The 25054-nt window shown below is 35.3% G+C and overlaps 2 protein-coding genes across 2 annotated transcripts in view; one reads left to right on the top strand and one right to left on the bottom strand.

Annotated features, from left to right (window-relative positions):
- Positions 1-19716, top strand: part of LOC148955555 (proton channel OtopLc-like) — a 64555-nt gene extending 44839 nt beyond the window's left edge. Inside the window, 5 exon segments of the mRNA XM_089102774.1 lie at positions 637-794; positions 8232-8381; positions 11343-11472; positions 13706-13871; positions 15677-19716. Of these exon segments, the coding sequence (XP_088958900.1) occupies positions 637-794; positions 8232-8381; positions 11343-11472; positions 13706-13871; positions 15677-16514 (1442 nt within the window). The 3' untranslated portion in view covers positions 16515-19716.
- A 4921-nt stretch (positions 19717-24637) lies between these two features.
- Noc1 (Nucleolar complex protein 1) overlaps positions 24638-25054 on the bottom strand; it is a 40788-nt gene continuing 40371 nt past the window's right edge. The window contains exon 10 of the mRNA XM_089107617.1: positions 24638-24819. Coding sequence (XP_088963743.1) covers positions 24653-24819 — 167 coding nt within the window. The 3' untranslated portion in view covers positions 24638-24652. The remainder of the gene's footprint in view (positions 24820-25054) is intronic.

Below are 25054 nucleotides of genomic sequence, written 5' to 3'. Positions count from 1 at the left end.
AGCACTTTCGTAATACATTTTTTTAATTTTATCATGGACGAAATGATGATGATTTTGAAAAACGTTAAGGAACTAACAAAAAGTTTGGATCAGATTTTTCCGTATTTGTTTGGGGGGATTTGTGCGAAGCTTTATCTCACCAGGACCACTTTTTTGCCATGCTTTTTTCGAAAGATTAGTGTTGAGTTTGAAATAACCGGACCAAGAAACTGATCTAGAACTAATCCAACTACACTTATGGGGCCATGCGCGTGTCGCGGCGCAAGCCGCGACACGCGGCTTGCTCCGCGTTTTTTTTTTACTTTAGCACCAATAATTATTGCATAACACACAAATTTCAACAAGTTCTGCAATTTATGAAGTAATCATGATGGAAGTATGAGTTCCATAGGTTTGAATGCATGTTGGCTTACTTTTCAGAAGTTCGGGCTTGTTTTTTGTTTGACTTTCTGGCAGTCCTGATCGCTCGGTAGCCAAAGTGTTATTAACTGTAATCTTTGTTGCTGATTTATTGCAATGGACAATTAAACGTGTATCAAGTGCACTGAAACTAAAATCCAAAAAGTAGAAGTAGCTAATGTATCTGTTTGGGTTACTTTGCAATATAATGGACTCAACATTTTGTTATCATTATAGTATTTGGCCTGATATCCCTAGTCTTTTCTGGTCTGGAAATAGCAATGCATTCGACCTTAAATTCAAAGTGCGTCTATGGAGATTTGGCGTTTGCACATCCTGTTTTGCAAGCACTTTTTACTTTCCTGCAGATGCACTTTCTATTTGTAAATTCTGAGGTAAGTAAAAAGAAAGCTTTAATGGATATCCCTTATCTTTTAAGCACGAACAATACTTTTTCCTCCCAACAGCAAAATGTAACGGTGATAAACACAGGCTTCAAAGTTGGAGGGATTTAGCATTAGAATTCATCAAAAACAAAGGTCCACCTAGCTTAGTGGAAGAGGTTTCAAATAATGTTTGGTGCATTATCTGCACACATGGATTGGGTCACATTAATGGTACTCTATACGCAATGGTCGAACGCAGAGAATGTTTGATGAGAAAATTTTTACGTTATCAGAGATGTTATCATTGCGAGCTCTTTACCCTCTTCGTTAGAGTTTAGAAATGAAGCGAAGACTTTTCCGACAGTGTCAACCTTTGCCTTTAGGTCAAAGTTTTTGCCTTTAGCTTGGCTAGTTCGCCTTAGGTAAGAGCATTCAAAGTTTGCTTTATGCAGTTTACTTGAAAGCTTGCAAAGTTTTTTTTAAAATTGGCTCAGTCAAAATCGTTGAAATTCAAGGACTATACCCTTACGCGCTAGGATAAGTCCTACTGTATCTGTTTCAGTCTTTAATAACGTCCAACATGATCGATTTATCGAAAATTGCACGTTTTTTCTAAAAAAAATCTCGCGACTTTTTCTTCAAAACCAGATCTCACAATTTTTTTTTTACTATTTATTCAAAGTAAATTTTGGATAATGATATTACCCGGTCCATGTGGTATAGGATGCGTGCTCATTGAAGATTGAGAGGGGTATGTTTGATCAGAAATGGACTAACGCTCTTTTCAAGGACTGAAAGACGTCTCAGAAACGTCAAAATCTTTAATAAGAATATCTCGAGGTGTGACGTAACCCACGCAATCCCAAGGCAAACAACTCTAAATTATTACTATTTTTAATTGATCATATACAAATTTTTTAATTAAAAGACGGATACGTTTCGTCTTGGCAGTCTGTCGGCTTAAAACTTTCAGGGAACGTTCCATGGGCGAAGGGGATCTCAGATTTTGTTGGGGAGGGTAAAAGAGGCTCAACTAATCCCTGGACCAAAGTGATTACATCAATATGCCCCTGGGGACGACGTAACTCAGGTAGCTCCAGTGGTAAAGGTCCAAAATCATGCAAAATTTGCAAAAATGCATTTAATACGGATAGGACTTAAGGTAAGATATGATATATTTTAAACAAAAACACAATAATTCAATAAATATATATTAACACTAATTCTCTTGAAATCTCCATGACATGTAAGAAAAAAAATAGATGAAATAATAGAACAAAAAGCTGACGTGCATGGTGATGGCTGTCCGATTGGCTTTAAAGTTTAGGAGTTTTTCACTCGACCAAGTGGACCTCTAATTTCGGTAGGGGAAGTAGGGCGAAGGAAGTAGGGTCCAAAGAAGTTTTTCTTTCTGATTGGCTTTGATCTTATGGGCCCCATTGTGGGGACCCAAACACGCAAAAATACTTAGGCTCCGGGACCAGGCCTCGCGAATAATGGTTTCACAGAACTTTTTTTTTCTAGCACCTTGAAACTTGTGTCCTTAAATCGAGTATTAAAAAAACGGGGCCCAAAAAAAGAGTATGGCTGACAACACCCATGTCTTCTTCAGACCATAAAATAATTTGCACTTTACTTAAAAAAAAATAAATAAAAAACTGTGTACTTTCAGTTTGATATACATATTGTGATATCTATTCTTTATAATCTTAATAGTTCTTTATTTGTTGAAGTAAAAAAAATGAAAACATTTAAAATGGATTTTGTTTTCAGTAAAGTGCAAATTATTTTCTGGTCTTGAGGAGGTGTGGCGGTTGTCAGCCCTACTCATGCTAATTGTTGCTGTTTTGAGTTTTAATAGGTTATTTATTGTTATTTCTTTTCGTTTTGGGTTCAATTCATTTATCTATGATGTTTTGTGGTAGTTTTACGCTTGGAAAATTATTTGAATTTATTTCTACTCATTTTTGGCTCAACGACGCCATGGGCACCGGCATGGGGGTGGGGGCAGGAGGGTCATGGCCCCCACCTGGATATTTGGGACTATATAGTAATTATACGGAAACTAAAGGAAAAGAAAACAGAATAGGGAAAAACCACGGAGAAAATGTTTGTTGTCCCGTTATTGGCTGCCTGCCAATAGATTTTGACCCATAATTAGGAAAAATATAAGTTCTGATTTATAACTGAGTCACCCCTAACAAGTTTTTCGCAATTTTTTTTCTATATGATTTGTTTGGAGCAAAAAAAAACAACCACAAAACAAATTCTTCATATTAAAGAATGTTAATTAGATATCGATCCTTTTAAATAAAATAAACCTGAGAATATCATTTAATACTTGGAAAAACAGTAATTGAAAAAAAAAATACTCGGAAAAAAAAAACACTAAAATAACAAACTGCTTTTCCTTTATTCTGGGATTTTTTCTTCCTTTTTTTTTTTTTTTTTTTTTTTTTTTTTTTAGTTGAAAAAATTTTCAGATACCTCGTTATTCTTCTGTAATTTTTTAGTGGCTATATACCTAGAAAGATTAGTTTTTTGACTTCAAACTGTCCAAATACTGTAACCTCCGGAAAATCCCTCCCCCCCCGTGGAAAAGAAGGCTTTCCAAATTTTATAATTTTATTTGAGTTTCATTTTTTTAATTTCTGTAGGGGGAAAGACTTTTGTTACTTGTCTATTAGGGGTTCAAATATTAGCCTACGCTAAAGTTCAAATTTTGTTCGAATCACAAAGCCTGTTTAATTAGATTAGAAAACTTTTTTGAAAGTACTAAAAAAAATTCTTTTTTTTCATCGTTTTTTAAATAATGCTGGGAAATCCAGCGCCCCCTTCATAGAAACGTCCCTTCCCCCTAGGAGAGATCCTCCCATGTAACCCCCTCCTCCGAAGTGGTATCCAACTACTTTACCCCCCCCCCCCCTTATATGCAAATATATAGCCCAAATTATATATTTCCCATACATTCTGTCATTCTATTGGCAGGCAGCCAACAATAGGGCAACAAACATTTTTTCCATGGTTTTTCGCTATTCTGTTTTCTTTTCCTTTGGTTTCCGTATAATTACTATATAGTCCCAAATATCCAGGTGGGGGCCATGACCCTCCTGCCCCACCCCCATGCCGGTGCCCATGGCGTCGTTGAGCCAAAAATGAGTAGAAATAAATTCAAATAATTTTCCAAGCGTAAAACTACCACAAAACATCATAGATAAATGAATTGAACCTAAAACAAACAGAAATTAAAATATATAACCTATTCAAACTCAAAATAGCAACAAATAACATGAGTAAGGCTGACAACCACCACACCTCCTCCAGACCAGAAAGTAATTTGCACTTTAATGAAAACAAGGAACATTTTAAATCTTTTTAATTTTTTTACTTCAACAAATAAATCAGTATTAAGACTATAATTAATAGATATAAGATTGTTCATACCAACCCGACAATGCACAGTTTTTTTTTAGTTTTTTTTTTAAAGTAAGGTGAAAGCCATTTTCTGGCCTGAATTAGATATGGTTGCTGTTAGCCATAATGATATTACTTTTATCTTGTTATGAGCTTGACTAGGCTCTATTATAATTTCTGTTAGTTTTGGGTTTCATTTATTTGCTAATGGTGATTTGTGGTAGTTTTACACTTGGAAGATAAGAAAAACAAACTCGTAGAATTTGACAACGCTTTTGCCCGTAAAAACTTAAACAATTTAGAATGTGTTGGTTCCCAAGGCCAACTACCTTTTCAAAGGATAGCCAAACTTCTTAAACTTTTTGGTGCCATATGTTTAGCTTAATTTTGATGATTGTTTGCCTAAATTGTTTTTCTTCTTCAATTTTTTTTTTTAATTTGGCACCCCCCACTGCCAAAAATTGCAGAAAATCATATGGAAGTCTTCAACAGAAATGGATTGGTTTTTTTTTCTAGGTTTTTAAGACACTTTTGGTGTGTAAATTCCTCTTTTTCCCGTTCCTTAGCAGTTTTCAACAAAACTATACAAAAGACTCAAATAAAAGTTTCAAATTTAGAAACCTTAGTTTCCACAGGGGGAGGGTACTTTCCAAAGAGGGGATATTTTCTCCGGGTGTTACTTTCCGAAGGAGGGGGGGGGGTATTTTTTGTGGTGGAGGGCGTTTTTCGGGGGGTTAAACACACTCCCATTCACTATATTCATTTATGTTATTTACTGTTTTCATGACCGTATATTTGGCTTTAAAATACAATTATTTGTCAATCTATCTAATGTGTAGAATAACTGAACCAAACACATTTTGCTTGCAGACCCGTTATGCTTACCCCCCCCCCCCCTAATGTGCAAATCCATAGCGCAAATTTATTTCTAAAGTAACGATAAAACTTACAAAAAAAAGACCGGTGTGTTCTCGAATTTTACACAGCGTAAACTTGAGTGAGTGGCGCATAATTCACAAGTACCAAAATTCTATCCCCCTACGGAAAAAAAAAAAAACTCAAATAAAATTCTCAAATTTGGAAAGCCTTATTTTCCACGGGGGTATTTTTTTTTTGGGGGGGGGGGAGGGGGGTATTTTCCGCGGGCGGTATTTTCCGGGGGGGGGGGTATTTTATGCGGGGGGTATTTGCCGCGGGGGGGGTATTTTCTGGGTGGGTATTTTCCGCGGTTGGGTATTTTCCCGGGGAGGGGGGGTATTTACCGGGGGTATTTTCAGCGGGGGTGTATTTTCCGGTGGGTATTTTCCGCGGGGGTATTTTCAGGGGGGTATTCGCCGGTGGGTATTCGCCTAGATCCAATTTTTATATTGAAAATTTGTAAATAAAATTTGAAAACTGTTTTCCATTCTTCGAGGCAAATTTAAATCCTTCTCCAAGAAAGAGCCTAAGCTATCTCATAATTCTGGCTCAGTGATTAGATAGACATTTTTAAATCCAATGACATAAGTGTCTTGTCCTTTTTTTACAAGTTACAGCTGAAGGATTGTCGCAAAGCCACTTGTTCTAGGGAAAACATATGCCTTAATTAGTTAACCGTGACTAGACAATCTTTGGCTATTTTGGGCGGCTTGAAACGTGAGCGACTTATTTCCTGAAAGGTTTAATTTGATTTACAGGCCATCTGGTACTGTGTTTATAAATCTAACGTTACAAAGCAATTTTTTTCAGCTTGTCAGTTATATCCCAATTACCTACTTTGTTAATAAAGATTTTTCTGAAATGGCATTGCCTCTGAATACTAGTTTGGTTTTAAAAGTTGTAATTAGTGTAGCAGACCTATGGTATTATGTAATATTACAGCTAGTAATTTAGTCATTTTAACTAGATTTCCGCTTCCTATCTTCATTTAGCTCGCTTTACTAGGTAATTAAAACAAAGGAACATTAACCAGTTGATGTCGTCTGATGATGCTAAATCTTATGGTGCCAGAAATTGCCCTTTACAACTTGTCACGTAAATCCTTATAACAGTAGAATCAACACAAAATATACATATTTTATACCCTACTCATACACGGGGTGTGCATATACACAAGATGTGTATACTCATACATGCTACGATACGTATTATACATAATATATATGCTTATAAATAATAGAGTATATCAGACAATGCAACGTACCCTGCGCAATTTCCAGATTTGATAATATTTCAAATCTAACAGGAGTCATGTTATTCTGAATTGTCCATGTTATTTTGTCCAGGAAACAATTGTTAGTCATAATTACTAACAAATTATGTTTACCATGGGCAACATGAAGTGTCGCAGCAACCTTTAATCGTCGTCGGAAGTGCTGCGGGAACAATAAGATATGTATGCTCATACATGCTATGATATGCATTATAGATAATATATCTAGTCTGCAACCCTGCAACTATTAACAGGAGTCATGTTATTTTGAATTGCAGCAAACAACCTGCTTTGCTCACCAATATTTGTCTTCCATATATTTAAGTAAGTTCTGTGATCAGTCAAATATTTTTTTGAAATCTTCATTCAGAAAAAAAGCTTTCTTATCGAGGTGAAATTTTTATGAGCCAAATTACAAATTACTATCCTGTGACAAAACTAGCCAAAAACTTACTAGAAAGAAGATGAAATCTGAATTTCTAACTCAGGGATAGGAAAATTTGATAGTAAAATTGTAAAATACTTCTTCTGAAAACGTACACGGCGATCCTTACAATTTGACTCGTTTAAATCATAAAGCAGTAAACTTTTGTACTGTGAACTCTTCTCCGTTTAATAATTGGTATCCCTGACACTTTCCAATGCTACTTACTTTATTTATAAGAGCATCGAATTATTGCCCTTTCTAAGCTGATTAACGTAAAATCAAAACAATTACCTTGATATCGAAGTTTGGAAAACTTTTTATTGATTCTTGATTTTAATCTTAAAAACAAGAGGCGAATATTTTTTTTTACAATCAACCACACTTACCTTTCGAAATACTTTTTAATTTGTCACATTTTTCAAGAAATCATTAGTTAAGAAACGTACCTTATCTAAAATACGCCAAACATTAGATGTAGTATACGGTAGTGAAAAGTCCTATACTCTCCATTGAAGATTTTTAACGCACATCCAAAACCACACAAGCTTCATGATACCAGTCTTTGCACACACCCAATGACAAATGTTTCCGATGAAAAACCAAGCACCAACTGAAACTATGGCTTTGACGGTTAGGGAAACTTCCCAAATTGCGCGCTATGAAATGTGTGTTATGTTTGGAGAGACGTTTCGCTACTGTATATTACCTCTTCTGCAGTACGGTGTTACAGTGCATTTTCCGACACAAATGGTCAGCACCAGAAATAAAAATAACTTTTAAGTAATTCACCTGCTTATTTTTGTTTTATTCGAGCTCCCGCCATTTTAGGCGGGGCACCCCTCCCTTTGAAATAATTCCCAAGCTCTAGTCTTGATAGATCTCTTGTTTTTATTAGTTTGTATTAAGAACATAGTATGTGTTGGTATTTGCTTATGCCTTATTAACTTAAAACTATTTGCCAAAATTCTCATTTTTGATACTCTGTATATTCTGATTTTCGAGATTCTGCGAATATTTTTTTTTCGAAAAATGAACTACCTAATGACAAGACTCTTTTTTTGCATCTTTTAGAGGCTTTCCAAGTTTTTTTTTAGGTAAAAAAGTTAGGTAGTAGTTAGGTTTATGCACTGTCAAAAATATTTTGAATAGCCATAAAGAAAAACAAATAGATGTTTCAGTATTGTATCCAAAATTTCATTTCTTGGAGGGAGGGAGTCCCTACTTTAATATGGGGAGTCTGAATATCCCCTTAACCAACCTGACCACATACCTGCTTCAGAGTGTAGGTTACGTTCCCAGCTCGTTTCAATTGAACTCTGATTTCCCTTCCAAGGTTAAGTTGAGCATTACAAATTAAGCAAGGCTGAAAACTTTTGTTGGTAATTATATTCACTTGGAGTAATATTTTTTTAAGGTCTTACTTCAGAAGTTCCATCTAGTGGCAAGATTTGGCTTGATGCATCTAATGGCAACAAATGTGTCCCTTTGGGTCAGGACCATTGTTTGGGAGTCATCAAATGAGTGGTATCACTTTCTTTATCATCAGCATAATTATGGAAATTCAGTAAGTTTTCTAGACTGGTGATTTCCAATTAAGCTGTGTATAAAATAATATTCATTTCCTTCTGAGCCGTCAGGAGACTTGAAATGTACGAGTGGCTCCCTTAGGAAAGTGATCAACTCCATAAAACAAGCAAAGGAGAAAAATGACAGTTCTTGTACCAATCATAGAGTGGAAATAATAATCAAGATGTTCGTGCATTTTTGTTTATGGGTTTAGGAAGGAACATGCCCAGATCTATATTACTAGTCTACAATTGTCAATAAAATTACACCAAGAAAACCATTTTTTTAAGATTCCCCCTTGGGCAGAAATTGCATGATTGGCTATATGGATATTCCACCCACAAAGACTAAATAGATTTATCTGGGCCTAAAAACAATAATAAGATAGCATAGCCACTATAAAGGCTATATAGGCTATATAAGACGTACATTTCTCGCTATGAAAAGACGCATGGTTAAAATAATATTATTTGGTTGATATCTATAGTACTCAGAGACCTCTGGGAGAATGGGTTTAAGAACATTTTAGTTTGGAGTTAGTCAAATCGATGTTGCCCTTTCTTAACAATTAAATAAAAAAAAACAAGTTTTTTAAACTGAAAGTAAGGAGCGACATTAAAACTTAAAACGAACAGAAATTATTCCGTATATGAAAGGGGCTGTCCCCTCCTCAACGCCTCGCTCTTTACGCTAAAGTTTTTTATTGTTTTAAAAAATAAAGTTGTGAGACAGAGTCAAACTTTAGCGTAAAGAGCGAGGCGTTGAGGAGGGGACAGCCCCTTTCATATACGGAATAATTTCTGTTCGTTTTAAGTTTTAATGTTGCTCCTTACTTTCAGTTTAAAAAACTTGTTTTTTTTAATTTCTGATCGTTTTTTAGTTAATGCAGCTGTTATTTGCATAAAAATTTTACTTTTCTTTTGCTAAATGGATATCTTTACAAATTAACTTCCGTAACTAACTTCTATATTCGTATATTTTTCTTCTGGCAAAAAATACAAAGTTGCAGATTTTTGCAGATATGAGCTTGAAACCTATGTAATAGGGTTTTCTGATACGCTGAATCTGACGGTGTGATTTTCATTAAAATTCTTTCACTTGTAGGGGATGTTTCCCCCTCTTTAAAAAATCGGGTAAATTTTCTCAGGCTTGTAGCCTTTGATGAGTAATACTAAACTTAATAAAATTTATATATTTAGAATCAGCATTATAAACAAATTCTTTTGATACATTTATTTACATCAAAATTCCGCTTTTAAAAGTTTCTATTACTATTGAGCCGTATCGCTTGTTTTTTTATTGTTTTTTTTATTACGTATATGTTATTACGTATACGAGGGGGTTCTCCCCTTAGTCAATACCACGCTGTTTATGTTAAAAGTTAAAAAAAAAATTTATTCACAAACCCCTGAATCACAAAGGCCGTTTAATTAGAATAGATAGCTCTTTTGAAAGCACTAAAAAAAAAAATTGTAGCGTAAAGAGCGAGGTATTGACTTGGGGGAGAACCCCCTCACAAACGTTATAATTTCTGTTCGTTTTAAGTTCTAATATTTCTTCTTATATTTTAGTTGAAAAAACTTGTTTTTTTTTATTTAATTTCTGATCGTTTTTAAATTATTCTGGGAAATCCGGCGCCCCCTTCATAGAAATGCCCCTTACCCCAAAGAAACATCCTCCACGGAAATATTCTCCAGAGTAACCCCCTCCTCTAACCCCCCCCCCCCTCCAGAAAAAATCCTTCCTGAAAATGGTTCTATACTTCCCAATAACCAATAAATAATGCTGGCAAGTCCGGCGCCCCCTTCATGGCAATTTCCCTTCCCCCATGAAAACTTCCTTCATGAACAGATCCTCCAACATAACCACCGACCCACCCATCCCTCCCACTACGAGAAAAAAAAACCTCCCGAAAAATTCTGTATACTTCCCAATAACCAATACTATATGTTAACATTGGGTAAAGTTCATAACTTTTAGCCCTCTCTCTGGGAACTTCGGGGGATTAAGTCATCCTAAAAGACATATTTATCATACTTTCGACCATGCTGAACAAAATGGCTATCTCAAAATTTTGATCGGGTGACTTTGGGAAAAAAATAAGCGTGGGAGGGGGCCTAGTTGCCCTCCATTTTTTTGGTCACTTAAAAAGGGCACTAGAACTTTCAATATCCGTTCGTATGAGCCCTCCCACAATATTCTAGGACCACTGGGTCAATACGATCACCCCTGGGGAAAAAAAACAAACAAATAAAAACGCAACCGTGATCTTTCTTCTGGCAAAAAATGGAAAATTTCACATTTTTGTATATAGGAGCATGAAACCTCTACAGTAGAGTTTTCTGATTGGCTGAATATGATGGCGTGATTTTCATTAAGGTTCTATAACTTTTAGGGGTCTTTCCCCCTTTTTTTGAAAATCAGCCAAATTTACTCAGGCGCGTAACTTTTGATGGGTAGCACTAAACTTGATGAAAGTTATATATTTGAAATCAGCATTGAAATCTGATTCTTTTGATATATCTATTGGTATCAAAAACCCGTTTTCTAGAGTTTCGGTTACCATTGAGCCGGGTCGCTCCTTACTTACAGTTCGTTACCACGAACTGTTTGATTAATTACTTTTTTGGTAATTTGGGGTTTTATTCCTAGTTTTTTGAAAACTTTGTTTTGGACAAACAAAATTAAGAGTCACCGTCAAGTTTTGACACTAGAATATAGTGGCAAAATTTCAAAGTAGGACTAAATACTTATGGCTCCTGAAAAGCAAATACAATGTCCAGGTTGTTAGATGTCTTACACTAATTAGCCGCAAGTTTATCTTCTTTCTTATTTGATGGCATAGCTTTTCTAAGAAGGACATGATCAAAGTAACTACTTTTTTCATGTATATATATATATATATATATATATATATATATATATATATCTGTCATGTTAATTTTTAAGTATTTTTCAGAATGCTGGATCTTTAGTTGGTGCCATTACAGCAAGATTGCGTGGCTTCATGCCAGAGACTTTAGATGACTATTATGACTATGAAGATACTATTGACCTAAAAAACACAGCTTCAAACCTACAGTTTGACGGTATGTATTATTCTTTGTAAAGATTTCAAAAAATCACAGTACTATGTTGAATTTTCTGTTCAGTTGTTTCATACACGTGTCCTTTTTTTCAATTAAAAGGAAACTAAATTTTGTCTTATCATGATAGAGAGTAGACTAAAACCTAGATAAAATTGAATGAAACTCTTAATAGAAGAAGAAAAACGCAAGAAGGTGGTCATACCGTCCCCTAATACATCAGCTGTTGACTGTTACTGCTTAATTTGACTTATATTGAAAACACCCAGCTTCTGGAGCATCTACGAAATTCATTTGGGAATTTTGTATTCAGACTTCATATATTCGGGGATTCCACTTCTTATGCAAAGTAGTTTCTGTTCAATTTAAGTTCTAGTTCTCCTTTTTTTGTATCATGAAATTATGGTAGTTGATTTCTAAGTAAAATTTTGCACATATTCTTATTTCAATTCAATACCAGAATTTTGGTGTAATTGAATTTTATTGTATTCTATTTTATGCTATTCCTCTGTATATTTCTACACTTTTCCATCATAATGGATAATATAAAGTCAAATCTACCAAAAAGAGATATAGTATATAAAAAGTAAATGAAAAAAGGTAACTTTTGCAACAAAAATGCCTTAAAAAATTATTTACGGTAATGCGACACAGAGCAAAAATGGCAAAAAGAAGTTAATACGATCATTAAGAGAATAACTAAAGGCAGATCGCAAGTATGAGAACCATAAAGTATTAAAAATAAAACAAACACAAGAACAAGACCTTGCATAATGAGAAAAAATAATAAATTGCTCATCAATATAATCATGAACTATGAGAAGATGAGTTGAAAAGTGAAAAAAAAAGAAGAAAAAATCTACTGTATCTTATCTGAAAGACTCTTCATCAGAGAAATTGAAATGTTTTTGGGTTTCGGTACTTAGCTTCTCCATGTTCAAACAGTTCGTTGTAACGAGCTGTAAGTAAGGACCGACCCGGATCAATAGCAACCGGAACTCTAAAAACATGAATTTTGATACCAGTTTCATCAATTTTAGTCTTCCCCATCAAGTTTAGTCTTCCCATGCGCCTGAGAAAATGTGCCTTATTTTCGAAAAAGGGGGAGACACTCTCTAAAGTCATAGAACAAAATGTGCAAAAATGTGAAATTTTGTATTTTTTGCCAGAAGAAACATCACGGATGTTTTTTTTTGTTTTTTTTTCCCCAGGGGCGATCGTATCGACCCAGTGGTCCTAGGATATTGTGGTAGGGTTCATTCGAACGGAAATTAAAAGCTATAGTGCCCTTTCTAAGTGAACAAAAAAATTGAGCGCAACTAGGCCCCCTTCCACGCTCATTTTTTTCCAGTCACCCGATCAAAATTTTGAGATAGCCATTTTGTTCAGCAAAAATATAGTAATTATGTCTTTGAGGATGACTTAATCCCCCACAGTCCCCGGGGGAAGGGCTGCAAGTTATGAACTTTGCCCCACGTTTACATATAGTATTGGTTATTGGGAAGTATACAGAGGTTTTCAGGGGGAATTTTTCTGGTAGTGGTGGGGGGTCGGGGGTTACTTGGGAGGTTCTTTCCATGGAGGAAGTTTTCACAGGGGCAGAGACATTGCTATGAAGTTTTTTATTGTTTTAAAAAACAGAGTTGTGAGAAAGAGTCAAACTTTAGCGTAAAGAGCGATGTGTTGAGGAGGGGACAGCCCCTTTAATATACAGAATAATTTCTGTTGGTTTTAAGTTCGCTCCTTACTTTGAGTTAAAAAAACTTTTTCTTTTATTTAATCTTGACCAGGCACGCATGCAGGACTTTCTTCTCGGAGGGGGTGGGTCAGTACGAAAAAAAAAAATAATCGGAAATCGATAATAAAAAAAAAACTAATTCTTTTTGACAATTTAAATAAGAACTGCCAAGAAATTGGCGAAAATTTTTTAATTTTTGAGGGGGCAGGCCCTGAGGTCCTCTCTTGCGTATGTGCCAGTTGTGAACACATTTTTTGTACAGACAGACATTTGGTAACACAAAATTGGTTTATTTTGTAAAAAAAAAAGGAGGGATAGAGAACTAGACCAAGTCTCTTCATAATATGAAAAAAACATTTTTTTCCAAATAAGTTTCTTCCGGCAATTAGTAGCCACTTATTACAATAGTCTACATTTACTATTACTATATTATTTAATTTTCGTGGATGAGTTAATTGTAAGCAGTTATGTCGTTTACCTAATAACATACCCTTTCAGATCCTTTGGCAATAAAACCCTTACCTGAATGCAAAACATATTCTCCAATCAGTGAAGCACATGTACAGCAAATGATTTCACTTTATCAATGTTTCAATAACAATACTCTGGGGCGAAGTTGGACTGCTTCAATGCCATACCTTTTCCCCTTTCTAGTGGAATACAAGTAAGTTTATTTTTGAACCTACAAATTTGTCCTGATTTTTTATGAAATCTAACAGACAAGGTTGATGCATCGATACATCGAACAGACATTATTCGTTAAAAATCAAAATCACTGACAAGGTTCGTAAGCCGTTGCTTGATGGCCAACCTTAATTTTAACTTTCTAATTCTGCACCTATTTGAAAATAAATTTTCAGATAATAACATTATCCTTGAAATTTCTAATGAATTTTGGATTGAGCCTAATTTTCCCGAGCCGAATTTTGGATTGAGCCTAATAACTATCAATATAATATAACCGACATGTTAACGTTAAGCATAATGGTTGGAAAACATTGTTTCAATATCAAAATTTTTAAATTATTATAAGCTTTTCTTTTCTCTTTATTAACGACTAAGGGACTATGAGGAACTGATTAGAGACGATCCATTCAAGCTCGTTTCTGCCAAAAAAGACCTCTAACACCACTCAGACAAATCCTAAATCCAATTACAAAATCCTATATACAAAATTCGTTGTGTTGTATCTTTTTAACTGTTAGGTTTTTTTTAGTTTTGATTTACGCCAGTTAAGAAATTCAAATATCAAACCGGCAGTTTTTCGAAAATGAAAAACAGTTAAGGCTGTTCAAATTTAAAAACTGACCATGCTTAATAAAGATGGAAACAATAGGCAAGTCTGAGTGATTCGTCAAGCGGCGAATCTAGCCAAGATGAAATTCGAGGGCAGAAATAAGATCAAAGAGATTATTGTGCAGTGGTACCTCATATTTAGCAATGATTGAAGTAAGTGCAAGAAGGACAATTAAAGTAATAAATAAAACATTACAGTAGCTTGTAATGCACTAATCTCTGGAACTTACTCGTGCGGTTAGTACTGAATCGCTAATGAGTAGATTAATCAGATCCCCTTCTACGCCATAAAGTTAGATTCAGTATAATAGTTCTGTTAATATGTGCATCTGCTTTATTTCTTTCTTTCATTTTTTTATGATTGCTTAGATTCTTATTTTGTGTATCTTATATATTCATTTTTAAGTAAGCCCTTGTCTTACAATTTCGTTTTAATTAATGTATAAATAAGGAAAAAACGCTTTTTAAGCCTCAGATTCATCACTCAAAATCCTTTTTAAATAGTAAAACCTATTCCATTTCAATTTAAGTTCCTGTCTTCTTTACTGAAATTCTAAAATACGTTATTTTCAAGACATTTAATACTTGATATTTAAACACAAATATAGACTTATCTAGCAGTCAAAACTCATGAAAAATTTTTAAGTGCTTCTTACGACACTAATAGAAATTTTACACTAATTTTGTCCAAATTTACGCACTGGAATTGTTGCATCTCGAACGATAGGTATTCTGATTTGCGCATTTTCTAGAAACTGAGACCTTGTGTGCGACACTTTAATATAACCTAAAGTGTCATCCTGGAACTGACAGGGTAAATAAAACCAGTTAATGTATACTCTTAACAGATTTCAATGCTCTATTTCTAAATGTTTTAGCTTCTCCGTGTGCTTCAACCACTTCTCAGTATGTTTAAATCACTTCTATCTTTTCATTAAGACACTCAGTGTCACCGAGTTTTGATCTTCAAAAAGGGGAGCAGGGCCTTGAGATTTTGAGCCTGCTGAATCCCAAATAAAAGTCTAGGCAGCTCAAGAAAAGATTTTAAAAACTGATAATCCTCGCTTTGATACTCACATTCCATGGGTGGCTATGGTCCACTACCCTTCCTCCGAAGCTGATGCCTATGAATACGGTTTAATTGACTTTTTTTAAATGATACTCTTTTTCCAGATTGAAAATTGAAGTACATTTTGGTTTAATAGCAGCCGTGGCGATGTATGTTATATGGCGTTCAATAGGAAGTCGGTAAAAATATGAGAAAATACCAAGCGACAGCGACTCTGTATCTGGAGAATCAATACCTCGTAGCGTAAAACAGAAATGGCGTGTAGACTGTCAAAGCTCTAGCATAGGACTATTTATAGGTTTGCTCTGTTTTGTCGCAACAATAATTGTATCGATTATCTTTTTTGTTATGAAAGATAATTTAGAATTTCGTAATGATATGTTTTGGATATGCACAGGTACCCAAGTTTCCATTTTGAGCGTGAGTATTGTCATGGGTATCATTGGAATACTACAACTGCCTAAGTTATCACCTAGCGGTGATGAACTGACTTTAGTGGATCGGCTGTTACAAAACATCACTGTCAGTGGTGCTATCATATTTACAATATTTGGCACAATTGTAGGAGCACAGAATATCACAAATCCGCAGCATTCAATGACCTTAGTGATGAATATTATGATAATTGTTCAAATTATCCTTCAGCATGCATTTATGTCAGAAATTTCAGTAAGAGCTTGCTTGTCTCGCTATCAAATGGCGGTTAAACCAGGTCGACAAGTAGTTATGTTTTTACTTGTTGTAAATGCAGCCCTTTGGCTGTTGGACTCATTTATAACTCACTCTTGGGCAACTCAGGAATTTCATTTCACGTTTTATGGAATTCTTACTTGGGGTGTAATTTCTCGCATAACTCTGCCATTTTTAGTATTTTATCGTTTTCATAGTACTGTTGTGCTAACAGAGCTGTGGAAGAACTGCTTCCGAACAGATGATAACTGATATGCGGAGACGCCGACAAATACAGAATCGCGGCGCATAATAACTCTTGCACACACTAAAACTGATTCTTTTGTTAAAAATATTTCTTCGTCAGGCAAGCAGAGCTCTGAATCCGAAACCTCAACCTCTGGAGATACTCAATATGAAGAGTCACAAAGTACTCGCTCAAAACTGACTGCCAATTGGATTTTAACTGCTGCGGAATCATATCGAAGAAATGAAGAGGAAAAATATAAAGTTGAAATAGGGACCGAACATCGTGTTTCGAAAAGCATACGCGGTTCTTTTTATAACCCAAATAAGATAACGCCCCTCCTGGAAGTTGAAGAAGATTCTCCCTCTTCGATTTCTTCGGAAAATGCAAAAGGCGATATTAAAATATGCCCTCTTCATTTAACTACGGTGTGTGTTTGTATGTATAAAAAGCGGTTAGAAGAAATACGAAATTCTAGTTCTACTATAAGTAGAGGCGACAAAACTAGGCCAGTGATTCTGCGTTTGCCGAGCGTCGGTGTGAAACGTTTATTTAGACTTTTTGTGCCTTCTGTAAATAGAAAATCATAAAAATGTGTGATTTTAAATGAAGTGCTGAGCGTCATTTTGCGTGCAAAACCCTTAAGCTTGTCTGAATTTTTCACAGTTTTAGAGAAGGAAATTAAAGTTTGTGGAGCCATATGCACTTTTCTTTTTAATATAAATATTTAAATATTACGGCGAGTATGAATGGACATCCCCAAATCTTGACAGAAGTCCAATGGCGCACTCATAATTTTACATTTGATTGACCTTGTGAAATAGGGTCTAGGAATAACATAGGTAAAATCAGGTTTCACTGGTGTCACACAGCCAAACCAAGTGCGCACCAAAACCTAGCACCTAAATCTAACAGAGAGCAGAGGGGCAAAAATAGGAAGAAAACGGACTTCAGTTATATTATTGACAGAATTCTGTATCTTCATTTATTTCTCCAGCTCCAAAAATGAATAAAATTCTCATTTCCTGATTTTATAGATAACTTGAAAACTAAAGATAACAGATTTCGGCAAAGTACAGCCGAGCTGTAGTAATGTCATCTGGCTTTCGTATACAATACATCTTTGAGCTCCAGGGTGTTAGAATTATTGTTTGACAAACTCAACTGGTCTGGTCATCCCTATTAAGGAAGTCAATATTATTTGACAAACTGGTCTAGTCACCCCAACTAATGAGGTATTACAGCAATAGAGGGTAATTATGAACAAAACAACTCATTTTCTAGTAAAGTGTCAGACATTACCATTGGTTTTGGGGCCACAATGTTTTACTCCTATTTCTTAGTTTTACAAAAGCTAATAAGTCACATAAAATTCCAGATCACAAGGACGTGCAAACTGAGAAGCCAACTACTAAAGGGAGAGAGGGTCAAGAACTATAAACAAAGACAATACATAAAAAACCAAAAAGTCGAGTATAAACCTCAGGATAGTACACAGGAAAAACAGAATCTTCAGTTTGCCTCGATGGCACCTTTTCAATTTTTTAATACTTTGCTTCCAGCAAATTGTTTTGTACTGTAGAACATACAAATAGCTCTCTTTTCAAAATAACAAGCCATTGCGAATGACTTTGCGCGTTGAAGCTCACATCAAAAATGTAATTCAATAGATGACGCTGTCATTTCTATAATAAAAAGTCACTTTCAAATTAACTATTTGATTTTCCTTTTTTCTATATAATATTCAATGAATTAATGGTATTTTCATAGGGCTTCAAAGCTTCAACACTATGAGAATGACACCGAGAAATAATAATCCGAGCAAAAAGAACAGACATCAGCTTCGGGGCGAAGCCTAGAAACAAGAGCTAAGCCATGACACTTTTAATGGTCTTAGTCTCCCTCTTCTCTTCAAACAAGCTCAAAAGGGTCCTACTGAGTCCATAAGTTATCAGTGCAGACATTATGAGATTGAATTAACATTAAAATGTTAAGTCCTACCCCCACCCCCATGAAAAGATAAAAACTTGGCGCCCATGACAAAATGCAGCTAAACAGTAGTAAAGAATATTCACAAAGCAACAGCATAAGATTCAGATCAATTCATCATGGATGTGCATTGACAAGATTTGAGCCTCTTACACATTGAATTGATTTATTCCTCTTGTTTCATCATTTTTAGACTTGGCCGTGAAAGCACTTGATCGAATCTTAACTTAAAATATTGATAAGGATCAATTCCGAAAGTAAAGATTAATGCCCTCAAATTAAAACAATATTCCCACTGCCAATAACTAAATAGTTTTTTAGGGACAGGTTTACTAAGTCCATAGTAAAAGGGCCTAAACATATTCTCCATACTCAAAATCATAAGAGAAACGGAATTATTTTGGGTAATTAAAATCAGAACTAACAACCTATGTACTTTTTCATTTGTTCTGCTATTCTTTGCACGGACGTTAATTATATGGCCTCTGAATGGTTTATTCATTAATCTCTTTATACCCTATAATGAACATGCAAAGCTGAGTATTAATGTTTAGTCTTTGAAATTTAATTTTTATTTTAATAACGGAATGAATGGAACTAAGTTAATTTAATAATGGAATATATATTTGGAATTAATTTTTGATTTAGTAATGTATTTTTTTAATTTTTCTGGTTTGTGGTTGAGCATGTTAATGCAAATTCACTCACTTGGTTGTGTTTCTTTTTTCAGCTATCGCGTGTGAGCACTTAATTGTTAAGCCCCTTAAAAAAAAAGAAACCGAGAATGTACATTATTCGATACTGTTTGTGATATTTTGCTGATTTATTCACTCAACGTTAAGCAAACTGCTTGTTGACGAGTAAGGAAAAACATCTTTCCAATTACATGATTTTTCACTAATGAGCAACAAGCGTGCCCGCGGAAATAGTCTGGGTGGGAAATTTCAATTTCTAAAAAAAAAAAAACTGGTAAACATAGAAAATTATTGGGGAAATCATATATATATTTTTTTTTTTTTTTTTACTGGGAGGTGGAAGGGCGAAGACTCCTTCCCGTAGTACAGATGTATGATGAGCGGTTAATTCTTCAACTTTATTCATTGCAGTGAAAGTCTTTGATTTTTTGGATTTATCATGTTATTTATTTAGTTATTATATTGCATAATAGGTTATTTGTACAGTCTAGTTACTATATTGTATCTTTTTATTACTGTAATGCCAAAATATATCAACAATATTTGTGAACAAGCTTTTTTTTTGTCAGAATCTAGGATGGAGCGAATCTTAAACTAAAAGTGAGTTTTTTCACTCAATATCAATGTCTTAAAATTCATGGAAATACATTCTTGTCCTTTATTCCATGGAAACCTTGGAAAGCCAACACTATTTTGCTCAAGTGGCGTCCTGCTTCCCTAATCCCAATGGGCTTGTTTAATACAGACAACACGAAGAAGGGACAAAAGGATTAAACTTAACCTAACAGATCATTTAATACTATAAAGAGGACTACTGTTATTCATACCCTAGAATCATTAAAAAAAAAAAAAAAAAATAGAAATTTCAAAGAGAATTTGGTATTTGAGATAATTAAATTGATCTGTATTTTTATAGGATTAAAGGCGACATTTCTCCGTAAGTATAGATTAATCAGGACTCATGTCTTCAAAAATTGTTTAAACTAAAAAATCCAGTCTGAGAAAAGCAGGCTTAGGTAGCTTGAGAATGTTATTCATACCCAAGAATCATTCATACCCTAGTTTGAGTACAAAGAAGAGAGTATACAGGAGAGGTAGACAAATAAAGCCAGGAAAAATATTGTCAAGGAATTAAGTAAACAATCCCTCAATGATGGCAATTGAGTCACAATCACCGTTCCTCGCATCCAAGTCATGGTGAACCTAGTTACCGTTTAAGGATACCAATCAATACATGTCACTTCCACCATGGCATTGGTTTTACGACAGCTAGCTAGCTCCTCCGTTATAAACCATCTGGCTTATTCAACACGAGCAAATTCATCTCTTATCTAGTTTCAATAAAATAAATTAAAGAATGTAATAATTACTTGTGAAGCTTTTGTAACCATAAACACTTAAAATTTATATTTCGGAACATGCTACTTGTTTGTTATAGTGCTGACCACTCAAGAAGTGAAGTTAGATTAATCTTAATGAAATATACCTAAGCATGATAAAAAAAAAATAATGCTTTAGAAACAAATTTGGTATATATATTTGCACATTAGGGGGAAGGGGGTAAAGTGTAGCAGGTCTGCATGCAAAATGTGTTAGGTACAATTATTCTGCATATTATGAAGTAAGAATTGTTTTCTAGCTTCACACTGTCCAAATACTTTACAACCACCCCCCACCCCACGCCTAATATGCAAATATATAGCCCAAATTATATATTTCCCATCTATTCTGTCAATTGTTTTTGTCTTGCCGAACACTAAGCTGAAAGAAACCGGTCTACAATGGATGACTAACTTTAGTGGTCGGCGCTATAACAGACAAGTACCCAGAACATTAAGGATAAAGCATTCTTTGACATCTAAAATTGAGAGGACCGACCATTATTTGGAAACAGTGTATGACTTGAAAATTAGTAAAATACACAAAAACTGGTAAATCCAACGACAATATAACATCTATCTGAAACATTAAAAATCGGTACTTGGAGGACAGGCCACTCAATAAAAAATTGGGAATTTTACATAACACGAGCACTCTTGTTAAACCCTTAGTCAGGGGGAGGGGGGTAAATTCACGAAAAGTATATCATTTTCAGGCTAACTACGAGAGGATGTCTTACTAATCTGGTGGTAGCCTACTCTCCCCCATCCTGTATGGTGTAAAAAGTAAATTTTACATATTTACCTAAATTTCACGCTTTCCAGGGTAAAATGGCTTTGTGCATTGTTCCAAGAAAAACAGTCAGAGCGTTAGATCCAGTAAAGCCATTACCATGAATATTCAGTTTAAAAAGGGATTCGGTTTAATGCGGCAAGTGGCGCAACTTAATCAAACTAACGAAATTTCTGGCTCTCATAAATGTCTGTCAAGCAAAATCCCCTTCCGCCATCTGGATTTCATAATTAAAATTGAGAATTACATAATTAACACTCTTAAAACATTGCATGATCTAGAATACCCGAAAGAAATCTCTTCTGGTATTTTACATGACAGAATAGCATCTTATAAGACAGGCTGGCTAAATGATTATAATACTTGATCACTCAGTTCTTAACAGATAGTTCGATGCCGGCATACTTAGCACTAAAAATAGGATTATCACTGCCAATACCGCTAATAATAGGATATCGCTAATAGGGCAATTACACTATAAAAATACTATTTCTTCGTTTTTCTTTTTTGTAATCCCTGGTTTTCTGACGGTTTTCCTTCAGATATTACCAAAACGAACCAGAACAAAAGACTACCGTAAGATTCCAAAAAAATCAAAAAGACTCAAACTTTCGAAGTTCCCGCTATCCGGGAAATGCAGGGAGTTCCTCAGGGTACCATCGTTATTGATCTATTTTAATTAGGAACTATCTTAGTATTTCAATAAGGAACTACGAGAGTAGATTTCCCTCGAAAGAAGTAAAAAGATATGCAACAGTTCTTCGCAGGCATCAACGACATTAGGAGGGTGTCTCGCAAATCCTCTGCAACTTTTTACTGACAATATCACGGACCATACATCCGTCCATAAACACGAGAACGCTGTCCAGGCCTCCCTTTGCCTAAAACGAATCTTTTGGTGAAAGAAAAGGGACTGATGCTAAAATGGCAAGCTTTAACGTACCCAAGAGGAATGAGGTATCAAAGGTCCCAAGGACCTTTCAAAGGTTTGGTGTCAAAAGCCTGGTCAACAAGTATGGGATGTGGTAAGAGTCGGATCTTTAGTGTCAAAACACTGGAAGACGCTGAAAAAAAAAACAAAAAAAAACTGTACCGACAATTTTACAGCTGTGTCTGGCGTCTTCTTAAAAAAAAAATATAGAAATTTCAAATAGAATTTGGTATTGGAGATAATTAAATTGATATGTATTTTTATAGGATTAAAGGTGACATTTCTTCAAAAGTATAAACCAATCAGGACTCTTTTGTCTTCAAAAAATGTTTAAACTATAAAATCTAGTCTGAGAAAAGCAGGCTTAGGTAGCTTGAGAATATCTTGGTAGGTCAAGTAGGATAGCTGACCTAAAGAGGGTGTTCGTGAAAGAATTTAGGGGTTCTTTATAATCCTCTACATTTTAAAACCTCTGAAAATACAGGAATGCAGCCGTTTTGGATAACTTGCTATTTGAAAGACCCAGTATATCAAAACAAAACTTTGATTTGGGATATACTCCAAAACCATTTTAGGGTTAAAATGCAGACCAAGAGCCCTAGACAATGAAATGTTCATTTATAGCCAAAACTATACCCGGAGAAGGGGATGATTTCAAGCTCCATTCGGGACTCCTCCACTACTCCTAAGGCTTAAAAGATTCTACGGAAGATATATGTCACCACATTTACAATAACAAGCTTCATCCATCGTTTTGTTTTGGGCCTATATCTCTGATTCATAAAAAGACGATGCTAGTATTTTGAATTGAATATCAAGCCGAGCTAGAGCTAAGCTGAATGAAGATGTTCACGAAAAAACACTAACTGCTTGATGGCATGGGTGACTTCCTTTTACGGATGCCAGTTTCTATTCTTACTAGTTTCTCATACTCCTTATTCTAACTTCGTCCTTAGAGACGATATCCAGAAAGTTGACAAACATCTTCAGACAAGAATACATTTCTCATTAGGACTCGCATAGAGCATACACCTCAACCGAGTCTGGTCCTCTCATGCAAAATAGGTGGGTGTAGTTCTGCGTTTTAAGACTATGTTGCTATCCACCTCGCTCATTCCTCTCTGCAAGACAGGGGCTCCTTAGACCCTTTGGCATCAGATCTCCAATTGGACGGGCATATCAACCGAATTCGGTCCTCCTGATCAAGAAAGCTTAGTGTTGCCTTTCGTTTGAAGTACATGTTACCATCTAGCTCGATCACCCCTCTCTATAAGGCAGGAGCCTTTAAAACCCTTTGACAATGCTTCGGAGGATGCTTAAGGGTGAGCCTAGCGCTGTTCGAATATCACTACAGCCTCAAGAACATAGCTTCAATGACTGCTTTCTACATGTACACTCACTACCCCCCTCCTCCCCTCTGATTAGCTACACTGACTAGTACGGCCGTTCGCCAAGACAGCACGACAGACACACAAAGACATGACAAGCTAGGGACTGTAAACCAGAGGAGATACTCTGCAATGAGTACTTAAGAACAGCATTATCAAAGATTTCCTGCTTAGAATGGTCTCTTGACAAGGTCATCCACAAAAACTCGTCAATTGGCTCCGTCGAAAGGAAATCTGACAGATACAACATACGGCAAAAAATCGTAAGTAAAAAAAAAAGATTGACTAGTGGTGAAGCAGAACATTATATATAAAAACAAAAAAAAATTCTCAATTCCCTAGGCATATTTTATAAATAAAATTCTTCTCCGTATTAGCTCGCAACCTAAGATTAGAAACCCAGGTTATAAGCTCCATACTACCTACATCAACAGTGCGAACTCTTGAAGCACACACGTACACAAGAGGGGAGGGGGGGCTTCGGCAGAGGCGAATCTTCGGTTTTGAGTTTGAGGGGGATACAAAGAATGAGCCGACAGAATCATCCAGTGTGCTGACAAATGCTGACACATAAGCTGAATTAAACTAAAAAAATAAACTAAATTCCAAGAACTTCGGGGGGAGTCCCCCCTCTCTTAGCTGCACCCCTGGCTTTCAGGTCCATGTACCCTACCTAAAAAACACCAAGGTTTTCACTATTTCACTTAAAATTTGTCATACATTAATATAAGTTTCCCTTTTTGCTTTTATTCCAATTTGTACCCCCTCCCAAATCAATTCTTATGTACATCATAGCTCCAAGCAACCAAGGGTATGAAAATTCAGTACTACATTAATATCTATAGAAAAGCTAAATCATCCACATTGACTTATCGACACAAGATAATCCACCTAAAGTAAATTTACCCAAATACATGGCCATTTCGCCGCTAAATTTTCATTTTTGTTCAATTGAACTGCTCTAAACACAATACCCCAATTGGAAAGTTTTATTTTGGTTTAGTTTTTTTAAAACTTTTTTTATTGTGTAAAGCACCTTTGGATTTAGTGGTGCCAATGCTATTCTTCTTCTTGTACTGTCCCGTCTTCTTGTTTCGCCACTTCTCCGATCGCATTTTGTTTACTCTTTCCTTTTCCCAATTCAGCTGTTTCCAATCTGTCAAAGAAGAAGCAAAATTTAATGGATGAAGTCCAAAAAAAAGAAACAATTAAGCAAGTTTCAATGTATGAATTTTAAAACTTAAGTGACTAAAACTGAATATCTTGCTGAACCTTATCAGACTAGCCAACAACTCGGTTGTGGTAACTCAAAAGGTGTTGTTACAAAATACATTTATACGAGTGGTTTTTACAAAGCAAATTTTCTTGCAAGATACAGACTTGCAAATTTT

This window comes from Artemia sp. Qi Xiang Cuo, chromosome 2, assembly GCF_049724085.1.
Source record: "Artemia sp. Qi Xiang Cuo chromosome 2, ASM4972408v1, whole genome shotgun sequence".
Lineage (NCBI taxonomy): Eukaryota > Metazoa > Arthropoda > Branchiopoda > Anostraca > Artemiidae > Artemia > Artemia sp. Qi Xiang Cuo.
This window is presented reverse-complemented; position numbering and strand designations above follow the sequence as displayed.